Raw genomic sequence first — 14,857 nt, 5'->3', positions numbered from 1 at the left:
ATCCAGCATCTAGACAGAGAGGCTGGCTGTACCCCTGGAGCACAAAGATGTATGTCCATTTCAAACCCAAGTGTTTGAACAATTCTAGGTACAGACAACTTCATTTCCAACCCTAATGTTTATGAACTTGCTCTACTTATTAATTTACATTACATTTCTGAACTAGGCTCAGAACTTATAATGACTTCTTAAACCCCAAGGTATTCTAGCCATCATTCTCTGCTGAATTCTCTACACTTTGACAGTCCTTTCAGTGGGCTTAATGCACCTTAAAGTGGTACCATATGCCAGCCCCTGTTGGTGTACTCTCTTCCATTTGTTCCCCAGGAATATACAAACTAAGCAACCAAACACAACTTGGTGCTCCAAAAAAAAAAAAAAATCACCTCTCCCCTTCCAGCTGTTTTGCAAATAAGTTTTGGAATAAAATAAATTTTTCATTCGAAGTCTGGCAATTAAATTTTATCATGTACCTGTGAATGCAGAATCCATTAAATGTGTACTACAAGTAACAACTTATTTAAACAATAAAGCTAACATTCAGCCATATTCCAGTTGCTATGGTTTTCAATCCTGCACGCATCAAAATCACTCATGCACTTCCACTACAAACTTAAGAGGGGATGTCATGCCTTCTTTTACTGCCCAGGTGTAGTAACGATTTCTTAAAGCTGAGTGACTGAACATGTTACTTGTTGTTAGTTGGTGTTTTTACTTTAAATACCAAGTCAACTTAAAGGAAATTGCATTTCTGCACTTTCTTTATGCTTCATTTGCACCTGCAACTTCAACAGCTCAGGGCACAAGTATTATTTAAACTCACGCTGTCTCCAGCATGGGGATTTAAGCAAGCAAAGAAGGCAACCCCAGAGTGTGTGAGCACCAACTCTCACCTTGTAATGCCATCTTTGATGTAGTACAGCAGACATTCAGACATGAGTGGATCTTCATTAAGGTTTACAAGATGAGGAGTCTGAAAGAACAAAAAGAAAAAGTTAATTAAGAACTGAGGTTCTGCTTTCAGGCTCCTTCCTGCAGCTGTGGAGGATGTGCTTTAATCCAGCAGTTTTGCCACATGTATTGAGGTTATTCCATAATGGATTTTTTCAAACAGAGCCTCCTGAAGTATTGCAAAGCATCACAAAATACCAGTGAAATACAGCTCAGACTGCTTAGTTATCCAAAATATCAATCCATGGAAGGAAGAAAGGCTTCAGCTGGAGAAAAAGTTGTCCTTATAAAGTCTCTGGAAACTTTGATAAAGGAAGTCCAAGAGCAGAAAAGGTTGCTACAGTGAAATTTTGAAACTGATATGGAATCAGCTTTGGCTTTTCTTGGGCACAGGTCGGGTGCTTATTTGGCAAAGTCTGTTAACATCAAAACATGATCTAAAACTACCAATATTCTCTGATACCAACAGCTAAGAAGCTCTTAATCTAAACTTCTTCTAAATTTAAATCCACTACAGTTACTAAACCAACCTTCTTTGGTGAAAAAACCCCATTGGAATCAGCAAACAAGTCACAAGGCCTTGGTGTGAAAATCTAGCCAGTGAGATGGCAGTAAGCACAAGCACAAAAGAAAAGGCAAAAATGGTTAAACATAAGCAAAGCAGAAAGAGTATAAAAGAACAACAAAACTGTTAATAAACCACTTGTCCCTTTGTTACCCTCAAAGAGAATAAATTTAGGAAAAATAAATAAATTTGGTTTGATTCCTTTCGAACACAATTTCCATCCACTTAGATGCAAGAATGTTTATTTATTAGAGCATTTAACAGCACCGTGTTTACAGAAGCTAAAAAACTACTGGACAGTCATGATGAATTTGTCTTTGAATGAAGGACTCTGATTGTCACATTGCCTATTGGAAGATCTAACTATAAGGACAGAAAGGGTGAGAAAAAAATACAGCTTTTTCACTCCTAAAAATCCAGGGCTGACCCAAAGCTGCAGCTGAAGATGTTCCATGCTGCCACTGCTGTTTACTGCACAAATCAGCACTTGGAGCTGTTTAAAGCTCTTCAGTCAAGAAAAAAATAAGAGAAACCAAATCCCAGACACAGTCAACTGCTGTAACACCACTACAACTTGCACCAGTTGAATACTTTGTAAGAAATAAAGCTCCACAGCTGGAGAGATGATGCTTGGCACACCCAACTGTTCACTCCTTGCCTATGATGAGATACATACTGGTACCTCAGGAGTGTAGAGACTTTACACAGAACACTTCACATTTTCTGTCTAAGCTCTCCTCTCCTAAATTTCCACAACAACCACAGTTACTAGAAGGACAGCTAATGGAACTGCAAGGACAGCAAGGAACAGAAGCAGACAGGATGGGGTGGGAGTTTCACTTCTCCTAATAAATCCTATGTAGGTAAAAATAAATACTATCTATTACCCAAGCAACTACTTTATCCAGGTATCCAGGTGGCATTTATACACAAACCTGCTCAGCTGAAAATCCACCAAAAGAATCATCAAAAAGAGCTGATGGCCTCTGAGGAAAAATCTAAAAGGAGATGAGGATCCGTAATGTAAGAGAAAGAAATGTCAAGAATACTCAATGAATCGGCCTCTTTACAAACCTCAGGCACTCCTGGAGTAGCTACCAAAAGCAAACGTGAGTTCTACCAGTTCCAACTATTCTAACTGAAAGATTAAACACTATTCTAACTGAAGGATTTTAACCAATTCTGGGGTTCTACATTTCTGTACAGTGTCTCTGAATAGGTCCCTGCTTAACCCTAGATCAAGTTTACTAGACATTTGCACACTGAAATATTACCCATGCTGCTTGTTCAAAGATTTTTAAGATAAAAGAAAGTAGTTTTTTTCATTGTACTTCTATAATTCTGCTTTACCTGCAGAGACTGGTTCTTTGCTAACCTAATTATTTTACACTTACAGTACTGATTTATGCCCTTTTCCTGCACAGTTCTGCTTCTTTCAAATTTCAGAAAATAGAACTAATGGCAAGTATTGAATTAAAAATTCCCTTGCATCCCCTGTGTTCACTGGTTCATTAGATCACTATCCTTTTTACCAAGGGAAAGAAGGATTAACAAATAATTCAAAGAAGAGCACCTAAACAAGCCTTAAATCTTCTCTGGGTATCTCAAAAAAGAACAGGTAGAGCACACAAAAGTTACACACAGCTGCTGCAGAAAATGGCAACGGAATTAAGACACGGAACCTTCTGATTTGCTACTGAATCAAGACACAAAAGGAGCTGCTTCTCTTTGCAGCACAGCATCTTCTAAAGAAGATCCAAATAATTCAACTCTCATCACCCTCCTCCCAGGTCGATTAGCCTTTTGGAAACATCATGCAATAGTCAACAATTTTCTTTACCTTTTTGGGTGAGAAGACTCCCAGTGTTCCTCCATCTTCCCGAATGGCAACGCCCATTTCTGCCAACAATGCCTCCCTGAGAGAGAAAAGCAAGATCTTGACCCGTTTTAGGCTTTTAGCCAAGTAAGGTCTAATGAAAGCCAGGTAATTACTGCATTAGACTTTGAACCAGCCTAGCCAGGACTGTCACCACCTCAGAGCACACCAGGGCAGGTTGGTAAACTTTAGTCTGAGAGTGGCCTATGGAACAGCACCTGTAACTGTGACAAACCCAGGAAAGAGCAGGACTTCCTCCCAGCATTGCCCCTGCTGTTCTACATCTAACACAAGGGTCAGCAGAACCATCCCTAACACCATTCTCCATTGCTTTTGAACAGAGTCACTTTCTCCATTTTCCACTTTCCAGAGACCATCCATACTACAGCACTTTCAATTCCTGACCTTTCCATCCTAATGGCCTCTGTTTTCCTCAGTTTCTCTTCCCATGTTTCATTCAGCTCTGCAATGATCTTCTCAGACTCCTGTGTGAAAATACCAAAAGCTGTTTTATAATCCTTCCTAAAGTTCTTCACCTAATACACAAAGCAATTGAAGTCTGTGTTCTGTTTAGGCCTCAAATTAATTTCACATATAAAAAGCATTCTTAGCACCTTAAAACTCTTACTTATTTCCCTTAATTTTTAAAAGGGTAGATAGTCCTTAAGGCAAGCTGAGAAGAAAAGATGACTTCATCTCTAACGACAGTCAGACTTTATTTTGAACCACTCATTTCCCTTTTTTCTAAATCTGATTTACAGACATGATTCAGTAACTGAATGCCAAAGAAATGCAGAGACCACACTGTTACTGCCATGGCAACGGAGGGTTTCCAATAGGAAAGGGAAATGCAGTGTGTGTTCAGCCCTGTGGCAGTGTCTGATGGGCAAACATGAGAATGTCGCAGAGACTCAACACAGCCAGCTCTCCCCACTCCTCCACCCATGGACATGGGGGACTTTCATAAAAATCAAGAAATACTTCACTGTGATGCACTTTGCTGTGGTTCAATCCTGTGCAGCACTGCGACAAGGCTGCCTTTGTCTGGCCCAAACATGCTACTCTGTGCTTCACATTTTAATCTGTGGGGGCTGGGCAAAGACAACAGTGGCAGGATTATTCTTCCTCCTTTTTTTCAACTTTGGGGTAATTTGGTTTTCTGACAGCTGAGTGCATTTGCAAGTCAGACTTGGCTCACACTAGTGCTGACCAGGCCTCTAACACTTATGATCAAATTTTCCATAACTACAACTGCATCAGATGACCTGTAAGTAAGAATCAAGAATTTAATTTATAATTTAATTGCAGCTTCAGGCTACAATTAAACCTAAAGAATCTTAACAAGAAAGGTTGTGCCTGAACCCAGTTTCTAGCCCACTGCAGTTAAGTGCCCTCTTTATGGTCCAAGTGGGTTTCAGACAATTTCTACAGACACAGGAGATACTTATGAAGGGAAGTCCTCTGAGGTTCATGATTCTTTAGCCTCCTTAATACCCACCTTCAAACGTTCAATGGCCTCCTCTCCTCCAGGTGTTGACATGATTCTTTCCTGTATACTGGACACAGATGTTAAGCCCACCTGACTACTGAGAGAGCAGGAGGATGGAGATGCAGTGAGGGACCCCATGGAGGCTGTGGAAAAATTGCCAGGACGTTGATTCTCGGAGGCTAGCAAGTATCTATGCTTATTGTTCTGAAAATCTTTCAGATCTGAGAGAGAGACACACAGACAGAGGGAAGGCAGGAAGATGGGAAAACAGGAAGGGGGAAGGAAGAGGAAAAAGGGAAGAAAGGAAGGAAGGAAGGAAGGAAATACCAGTGTAAGAGGAAAGCATTTAAGCAGCAACAAGGCAAGTTTTGTAATTTTTAGATGGCAGTTCTGAAACAAATCTTTTAATATTAGCAACAATAACATAATAACTCACTCAGACCCTGAAGTTCACTAGGAAAGACTGCATCATAAACCTTTCTAAACAAAAAAATAAATGACACCTTGGCAAAAAGCAGTCATCCTACTCCTCACTGAACACTAACCTGAGCACCCTGAAGCTCAGAGCAGGACAGATTGAGATGCTCATGAGATCAGTGACATTGTGGGCTGAAGTCTGAGAGACCAACCCCTTAAGCTCAGGAAAACATTCCAGAGCCCTTTAATGTGAAATGATGATTAAGTAAATCTTTATCACAGCAGTGGTTCTGCTGCTAAAACACCCAGAACACACAGACAATGAATTTCCTCTCCTCAAATTCTCACCAGAGGATGTGAATCACCTGTCAGTGCATGACAGGGACAAAAGAACTTAAGTTCACAACAATAACATTATGCTGTTTCTTGACCTTATCTGAATAAAAATGGAAATCTAACATATCTGATCAGCAAAATATCTGATAAGGGTCTTACACTTCAGAAAGTGCTTCAAAGTTTTTTGGCTGTTAGTTTAAATAAGAAAGGTCTTTCAAAAATCTCCAAAATTTAACAAGGTAGCTTTTGTAGTCTGAAAACCTGCAGGCCTGAAAATGCTGCCTTGAAATCCAGAGAATAAGAAAAGCTGCCTGAATGATTTAAGAACTAATATACAAGGGAAATTTATATTAATTTAACTTGGCTTTTTGGATACATCCTCAAAATAAGCACACACCAAAGAAAAATCTTCTAACATGAAAATATCAGATAACTGAATAGCTTGGTTTTAATATTTTAAAATTTGATTTCAAAGACAAATCTTTAAAAATAAGTCACTTCAGGAAAGAAACAGGTCAAATCAGACTCTGCAAGTTAGAAACAGGGGCATCACACTTACAAAAGTGAGATGCTTGCCCAGACATTGCATAAATTTCCCTGTCCTCCTACATATCCTCTCTTCTTCTCCTGAACAATCCTGCCATTGTCAGCCTTATGCCCTAGTTCAGTCCACGCTCAACCTGCTGTTTCAGCCTCATGGAACTGATGATTGCCCCGAGTCAGTTTGAAAACCACCATCTGCAAATACAGGCGGCAGGGCTGGGAGTTTCACAGAAGAGAAGCAGGTTAAGGGAAGGGAATGCTGCCAGGGTGAGGAAAGCAGGCATGACAGAGCAGGGGTGAAGTCTCCAAAGGCCATGCACTCCTGCAGAGAAAGGAAGTGGCACTTGCAATAGCTCCACGGCGGCTGTGACCGCAGAGAACCAGAACCCTCGGGACCATGCACGCTGCTCCTGCAGCCGCAGCTCTCACACCACGACGTGCACACGCTGGAAGCAGCATCAGAATGGCAGGCAGGCCAGGATGAGTCTTTACACCACCAGTTGCTTCAATTTCAGGAAATTTCAGACAGATCTCTTTCAGCTGATACTGAGTGAGGGTCAAAAAGACTGACTGAAAGAGTTTAAAAAGCCTACCAACGCAGAATTTACATGGACTATGTTTCCCTTGCAATAGACTACCTATGTTCCCCTTTCTTAGAAGCAAACACCAAGAGAAATAAAATGCTCTTTGCTGACTGGTTTTAGCCCTATTAAGTTTATCAACTGCAACAAGTATATTTAACCTCAAAAAAAGAGACCTTCATCAGTATAAGATGTCCGGCTTTTTTTTTTTTTTGTTTAAGGATTATACAAAATACATTGTGGCATCTAGGAGGAACTGGTAATACATCATCTCGAGTTCATCAACTGAAACATTTAAAACAAATATTTCAAAGTGGAAAAGAGCTGCTAAAATGCCAGGAAGCTATGTGAGCAGGAACTGAGTAACTGGGAAGAGATTTGAAAGATTTTCTGGTTCAAATCTAAACCGTGCGCTGTCATGAAAACACACTGGAAAATTACCACTCTCCCTTCTGTATTCTGCCAGAAAGTAACAATGAACATATGCTGCACTTTAAACTCTGCACTTTTTTCAGTTGTGGATTCAATCTAAGAAGTGCTGGTGAGGCTGGTTTTCATGAACCTGCACTGCATTCCAGTGAGTTTTCTGTCTGGGATTTCCCTGTGAGAAATGCTGGCATGCAAAGCTCTGTTAAAAGCTGACCCAGAGAAAGCAGGTTAAAAAGAGAACCACACAATACACACATTTGCCTCCACTTCCAGAGTATTCATCTCCCATTGGATCAACTGAAAGGAAGCAGGAGGGAAAATACAAGAAGGATCAAAACTGAAGGTTCACTAGTGACATAGGAAGGGAAGAGAATACTACTTGATGTTTAAAGAAACAAAACACAGTTTTCAGTAACACAGTGTTTTTCAGTTTGGATTTAGAACCAGAACCCACAGACTGTAACAAGCATGAAGAACACTTGTACTTCATGGTCTTCTCGCCCCATTCTCTTGAAAACAAGCAAACAAAGAGGTAGATACATGTTGCATGTCTTTAGTAGTCTGTGACTAAGTCAGGACTTCTGCTTCACCAACAAAAAGGTCTGAAAAAATCAGAAACTGGTGCAACACTTCTATTTTTTTTAGCCAAAGAATCTTTTAATCCACTGGAATACATTCAGTGCTTTAATGGGCATTTCCTTCACTAGGAATTAAATCACTGTTCATATTGTATGTAGAAGAATGTAGCAGCTAAAATTTCAGTTCATTTGTCTTGTTTGGAATGAGGACAAGGAAATTGGGCACAAGTGTGTACTAGTGCTTTAAGAGGTTGCTGGCAAAGCAAATCAGTACAACACTGCTCTGCCAACCAAACTCAGAATCTCCCAAAAGGATTCATTAGTTATTCACAAGCAGCTGTTGCATAGTTACTTCAAGATGACAAATGATTTGTCACTCAGGGCACTGTCTAACATTAGCCATTGTTTTCTTTTGTGAGCGAGGATGGCATTGAAGCCAGGTATCAACTAATAACCCTCTAAGGAGGAAGGAAAGATGCCTTTTCTCCTCAGTATGGAACTGAGTTTCTGTATCTCAGCTTTTATTGGCAGCCAGACAAAAAGCCCTCCATAACTCAGCAGAGCAACTCCTGAACGTGCAATTTCTAGCACACAAAAGCATTTCTACAGTAATAGGAAATTCAAACTCCTATTCTTCCTTGAGAGTCTGAAGGTGGCTTGTCAACTCCAGACACAAACCTAAGACGGTTGTTCAAAGACAGAAGGGGCTGCCATTTCTAAAATCACGTTCAAAACTTAAAATATCAGCACCTGTATTTAAAATCCACGTTTTAAATCCCTTTCTCTCACTGGCTCAGGTCTCTCTCCTCTGCTAGAGGCCAAGCCCAGGACAGTGAGGTGTGTTTAATCCACTTACTGTCAATAATATCTCCCAGCCCTTGGGCACGCAGGAGATCCTTGAGCCTTGTCACCTCCTCCTTCAGCTCCCGCACCAGCTTGGCGTTGGGATCCTCATTGATGACAGCATTGCATTTAATCTGCTTTGCACGATCAGCATATCTGCAGCCAGACAAAACAATGAAACCTTACCACAAACACGGAACTGCTTGCATACAATTGATATGCAACACAGGACTGCAGCAGCGCAGAAGATATTTCATTTGCAGCTGTATGTCAGAAGAGTAGGCAATAAATCCCTGCTTCCTCTGTAGGGCAATTGAGTTCTTGCCAGTAGAGTCTTCTTCCCCACAGATAAGCTCAACTTACAATAAACCAAAGGTTTAAAGGACAAAGTATGGCCTTTAGAGCAAACAGCTACCCACATCCATCCCAGAGGAAGAGAAAGTACCTTAAAGTGCTCAAAGTTTCATCGTAGTTTATGTCTGCTGGACTGAGAGCAGCAACCATTGCAGTTCTGGAGTTACCACCTACAGTGAACAGGCAAGATTTCAGATGAAACTACAGTGCACACTCTAGGCACTACCTATCTACCAAAAGTTTTCAATAAATTATAGAATTCAACTAAATTCTACAGTACTAAGAAACATACAAAAACCACAGGAAAGAGTTACAGCATTAACACAAGGTGGAACTATGACGACCCAGAGTTGGCTACTATAGATATTTAATATCATACTCAATACAAATTTAAGTGAGTTTAAAACAGTAAAGAAATTCAATGAAACTTTCTTTCCCCATTGGCACAGACAAATGAGCCATACCTAGATTTTCTCGAAGAAGCCACGTTAGTACAGAATCCCTGTAGGGTATAAAGTCTGTCTTCTTCTTCTTTTTGCTCTACAAAGAAACAACACAATATGAAAAATGGAAGGATTTCCTGTGTAAGAAAGATGTGAACATCTTCCTGACATTTAAATTCTGTGTTCTAATGCAATTCCAAGCAGCAAACCTTACACTAGGCAAAGAAACCAACATCTACTCCTACTCAGACCATCATACCTTGCTGGTGCAGTTATCCTAAGTCGAAAGCATTAAGAAAAAAGGAAGAAGAAGAAGGATGAGCTTCTTAACAGAGATTTGTACATTATTTCCATGTCAGACAGTACTTCCTTTTCTTGAAAAGCCAAATTAATGAGAATCACTTCAATTGAAAAAAAAAATCATCTAAGAAACATTTAAGCATATTCAACCTGTCCAAAGTGTTGACTCACTTTTAAAAGGAACAACAATCATTTATTTGTTTGGTTGTTGTTTTTTTTTAATAGTAGCTGAGTACAACAATAAAAGACAAAGTACTTTTCTAAACCCACAGTATTTTGCTTTGATCAATATATGCTCACTTAAGACATTATTAAGTCTTGCCTTTGCAAAGAAAGACAGTGAATCAAATTATTGCACTGGTGTTTCTATAAATTTTAATAACAAAGTTCCAGTTAAGTTTTCTAAAATTATTCTTTCAAATAAAAATAAAATTACTGCACTGCACTGAAGGTCTAAAAACTTGCTATGTGAACAGGTCTTCTACATAAACACAGGCTTCTTTTGCAAGGCTCCCTCACAGTTAAACAAACCAATGCTTCCATCTGTTGACAGCCTGTGTGACACCCACAGAATAGTATCAACTCTATTCATCTATCAAAATACACACAGCCAATAGGGCAGGGAATGCAAGGCCAAGAACAGCAAATGATTCTGCTGTACTCCACGGATTTCACTGTTTCCATTTGACCAGCTGCACAAAGGTTGTTGCAGGCAAGGAAATGCTTTACTTACCACTTCAGCCAATGCTGAAATAACTTTGCCCAGAGTTGTGAGAGACTTGTTTATATTTGCTCCTTCCTGAGAAAAGAAAAACCAGTATTATATAGTAATTAACTCTTCAACCATGAATCTCTTCAGGTCTTCAGGTTTGCAACTATTTTCCCATACTTGTAACTTATTATTTGTCCAGCAAAGACTCCATGTGATGCTGGTGCCCTCCCCAGACCCCCCCAGCCCCACACCTTTAGCCGGGTTCCTTTGGCACCAGTGGAGTCAGCTCGCTCACTCCCAGCCAGATCCACGAGGCTGATCTTGCTGACCTGAAGAGAGAAAGCACATGAACAGGAGAATGAGCTCTTGGTGAATCAGAGCAAGGGTAGAACTACAAAGTTAGTGCAGGAAAGATCAGTAAAAAACAGTCAGAAAGCCACTTAGCTGTAACACACCTTCTCTGTGGAAAGGTCGGTTTCTGTGTCGTGCTTCTTCTGAGTAAACACAATTGTAAACACAGCATGAGAGCGGCTGCTGGTTTCATTCATGTTGGTGGCTGCCACAGTCCTAAAATATGAACAGATAGGAGTATGTTTAAAAAAGGACAATTACCTGCAGGGCTGAATGCAGCTGCAGAGGAATGAGAGCAAGAGGCTGCACAGGTGATGTGCTGCCCTGTCACCAAGATCCAGCCACACCTAATATCATTACCAAACCCTTTCATTTTTTCACTCCTGAATTACTCCCACCTTCATCACAGTTTAAACAGAGCTTTCTCAGTCTGTGTACTCAGTAGTCCAGTTTACATTCAAACACCCAAAAACACTTGAGCAGCATTTATGTGAGTCTTTCTCACACATTGTTGAATGAAGCTAACAGCTTGCATGGAAACAACTAATAATGAACCAGAAACTGAAGCTGGAATGCCAACCACCTGAATTGAGGAGACTATTCACACAGGTTTTTATACTAGGATAGTGACAGAGTAACAGCAAAGGCAGAATAAATGCCAGATAATTATTTAGACTTTATCTCAAGTGATTACAATCTTTAAATGTCTACACATCGATTTGCAGCACTAGTTCAGCACACAAAGCAATTTCAGCTTTTAACAGCATTGATCAGTGCGTATTTCAATAATACTCCTCACTTACAAGAGGTTTTTTCAAAGTGCTAATGCATAACACTGATAAAAATATATAACACACACCCATCACTAACCTGGCTTTGTTCCCAGCATCCATGAGGTCTGCAATGTCTGTGTAAGATGTGACTGCTAACTTGGACAGATCTTCCACGTAGGGTCCAAGGAGAGGATGTTCTCGCACCCGCAAATTCCCTTTGTTCTTCGGGTTCAACAAGTCTCTGACTCTCTCACAGTAAATCTCCATGTAACTCACCTGAAAACAGGAATTTTCACAGACAATTCAGGATTTCTGAAGGTCTCCTCCACAGCATTTCAGACTGCCAGTGGAAGAAATTCCCCCAGCCCACCACAGGAAAGCTGTGGGTGTCTCTGGTCATTTAACAGCTTAAACACCGGCAGAGGCAAGAGTCAGAAGTCTCCTACATCACATCTCTAACATAAGCTGCTGGCCCTGCATCCATGTATAGATCCTTCAACCATTTCAGAAAATGTTGGTGTGTAATGAAAAATTATACACTGCAGTCCACAATCACCTTAACAGCTTTAATATGACACAGCACAAGCATCAAACAAGACAGATGGTAAAAGGAGTCTGCTTCGAAGGAATCTCTCTTATGAACCACCAAAGCAAACTTAAGAAGGGAAAAAAAATGATCTTTCTTGTCTGCAGAAGCAACTTTTGATTTTAAAAATCATGGCTATAGTATTTGATAATAAACATGCAGTCTTCCAGCTATTAGTAAAAAAAAAAAAGTCTGTAAATGCATCTTTAAATTTTTCAGTTCATCATTTCTTTCAGGATTACTACACAGATAAAGGAACACTAGTTTTCTAATGAGGGTAAAAAAGAGTCACAGAAAGGTTTTTACATTTGTGTCAAAAGAGAAAAGACAAAAAGCCTTAAAAAATAAAATCAAAAACCCCAAACAAATCAAAAATCAGCATGTTAATGCAACATCAATAACCCAGCAGCTAAGCTCAGTTTGATGTCCAGCATACAGACATTCTTTGATCCCTCAGCACACTCACCTCTACAGAATATGACATTTCCTCATTGCTGTTGTCATTGATTTTCTCAAACAGCTCTTCACATAGCTGAAAGAGATTAAGCCCAAGTCAGAAATTAGTCTTTTCTGAAAAATAACAAGTAGTTATCAGAACATGTAATGGGAATGGCTTTAGAATGAGGGCAGTGAAAGAAAATGAACCTAATGCATTAACCACACACAGCCTCACTGGGAAGATAATTCATCTCAGTCCTGTATCACTATCAACCTTATTTTGTCTAGTATCTCAACAATTGCTCTAGGTTTCACCAGTATCATTATTCTGTACTGTGACATTGGCAGTAAGCTCTAGTCCTGTTAACTCTCACTGCAATACAAAACACAAGTCTGTGTCTGAGGATGCTATAAAAACCAAATTCCCTTCCTGGGCTTGGTCCTACCTGGGGAATGATGCCTGCTTGGCTCTCCTCCTGCTTGCCCATCATGGTGTAGGATTTCCCAGCTCCAGTCTGGCCATAGGCAAAGATGCACACGTTGTAGCCCTCGAAGGCATGCAGGAGCATCTCCTTCCCAATATCATTGTACACACGGCTCTGAGATGCAAAGCAGGGATCTTCAGGCTGGAAAGACACCAAAACAGCATAAATACCGACTTCCCCTATCATTTCAGTAAGATTTCAAAAAGCAACTGGGTTTTTTTATACTTTTATCTTGTGGGTCAATCCCTTAGGAAGAGGTAAGTTAGGCCGTTTTTACACACAGTTTTTTCCCCAAGGCAGAACAAGATGGAGAAGAACAACAATGACAATGTCACTGCATTGTTTGTGAGTGTATCTTATTCTTAATCTAGCATTCTCTTGCTTCCTGAAACGCTGTATTTTAACATTACCTGCTCCTGAAATCAGGACAAATTTAGCAGTGCTAACATTCTAATGTCGGGATCAAGATTTTATCAGACCTCTTCTGTTCCTTGATGCTGCTTATCTGCTAGTTTTCATGCATTCTGTTCATAATGTTCCTGTGGCTGGGCTATAATCAACAGTGCTGCTCTGAAAAACTCAGTAACAGAGGCGAGTATTGTATTGTGAAAACAGTTTTGACCACAAATTTCCTCAGAAATATTAAATCTTATTTCACCATCTAAATTACTAGAATTAATCTGGGGGGCAATGCATTATGCCTCATTTGTACATCTTTTAGAAAACAAGGCAGGGGAGGAGGAGGTGGCAGAACAGAGTTCTGCTGGAGAACAATTACTGGAAGTCAGTGAGAGCTTAGCACCGATTCACAGAAGGGTGGGGCACAGGAGCTGGATGAGAATTTATTGCTTTTGCAGCTATTGGAACGTGGATCACTGTGCTGCCTTCTCCAGATATGCCAACAAAACCCACACCACGTATCCCTTGAACTGTAAAGACTCGAGCAACTGTCATTTGTCCAAGAGAAAGAATGAATTAACCGTGGCACATGTGCAGCCTTAAAATATTTAGAACAGAATATTGTTGGAGAACATTTTCATTAATCTTTTGAATATGTACAAGTTGTTTTAGCTTCTGCTCTCACCCAAACAGTGAAACACAACATACAATGACAAGCTTTTAACCTGAATGTGGCTGAGAAAGGCTGTGTAGAAACAGCTGACAGGGGTGGCATGATCAGAAGAGAACATTAAATCAAACCAAACAGCAACGACAACAAAACCAGGTTTCCTTGTGAAAGCACTTACCGATGTGTGGGACCAGTAAGAGTAGTCAAAGCTGAAGGACTTTGGTGCTTCCTTAGGATTCTTTGGGTTGATAATACCTACAGGAATAAAATTCAAACTCTTAGCTAACTTGACACTTAGAAGCATAATCAATAAGCTGGCTGACCCACAATCTGTGAATCTGAGTATTCAAAGTTGCCACATGGCATCCGAGTAGAAAGACTGTAGTAACAGACTCAATGCTATTATTTCTGTAGGATTCATTTCAAATAAGACATGGAAAAAAAATCCTAGGAGAAATATGCTGTTACTTAACAGAATTCTGTGCATTCCACACAATCAACAAAAGCTTTTCCAGATACCTTGAGGTTGGCGGGTTTAGTACTTCAGGGTTTTTTTCCTTCCCAGCAACAAAACTGCTTGGTATAACCTTTGCCTGCAGGGGAGCAATACACAATGGATCCAGCTTCATTGCAATGGCAAACACAATGCCTGCAGTTTCTGTATGCCAAGGAGGGTAATTTATAAGCACAGCCGTTGTTGCAGAAGTGAATCTCTACTGCTTCCTTCTTTTTGATACT

At 40.1% G+C, this 14,857-nt stretch overlaps 1 protein-coding gene across 10 annotated transcripts in view; it reads right to left on the bottom strand.

Annotated features, from left to right (window-relative positions):
* Positions 1–14,857, bottom strand: part of KIF1B (kinesin family member 1B) — a 78,165-nt gene that overhangs the window by 45,169 nt on the left and 18,139 nt on the right. For 3 of the 10 annotated variants that reach the window (XM_021529820.2, XM_021529823.2, XM_021529824.3), the window contains exons 3-16: positions 14,298–14,374; positions 13,012–13,191; positions 12,594–12,659; positions 11,639–11,817; positions 10,873–10,984; positions 10,669–10,746; positions 10,439–10,504; positions 9,427–9,502; positions 9,054–9,132; positions 8,622–8,764; positions 4,891–5,024; positions 3,798–3,877; positions 3,357–3,432; positions 894–973 (exon numbers count right to left, since the gene is read on the bottom strand). In XM_021529820.2, the coding sequence (XP_021385495.1) occupies positions 894–973; positions 3,357–3,432; positions 3,798–3,877; positions 4,891–5,024; positions 8,622–8,764; positions 9,054–9,132; positions 9,427–9,502; positions 10,439–10,504; positions 10,669–10,746; positions 10,873–10,984; positions 11,639–11,817; positions 12,594–12,659; positions 13,012–13,191; positions 14,298–14,374 (1,426 nt within the window). Of the gene's footprint in view, positions 1–893; positions 974–3,356; positions 3,433–3,797; positions 3,878–4,890; positions 5,103–7,442; positions 7,485–8,621; positions 8,765–9,053; positions 9,133–9,426; positions 9,503–9,664; positions 9,683–10,438; positions 10,505–10,668; positions 10,747–10,872; positions 10,985–11,638; positions 11,818–12,593; positions 12,660–13,011; positions 13,192–14,297; positions 14,375–14,857 lie in introns of all 10 variants that reach the window. The other 7 variants (XM_021529815.2, XM_021529821.2, XM_021529819.2 and 4 more) reach the window with 5 other exon arrangements.

The sequence above is a fragment of the Lonchura striata genome, chromosome 24, assembly GCF_046129695.1.
Source record: "Lonchura striata isolate bLonStr1 chromosome 24, bLonStr1.mat, whole genome shotgun sequence".
Taxonomy (NCBI): Eukaryota; Metazoa; Chordata; class Aves; order Passeriformes; family Estrildidae; genus Lonchura; species Lonchura striata.
This window is presented reverse-complemented; position numbering and strand designations above follow the sequence as displayed.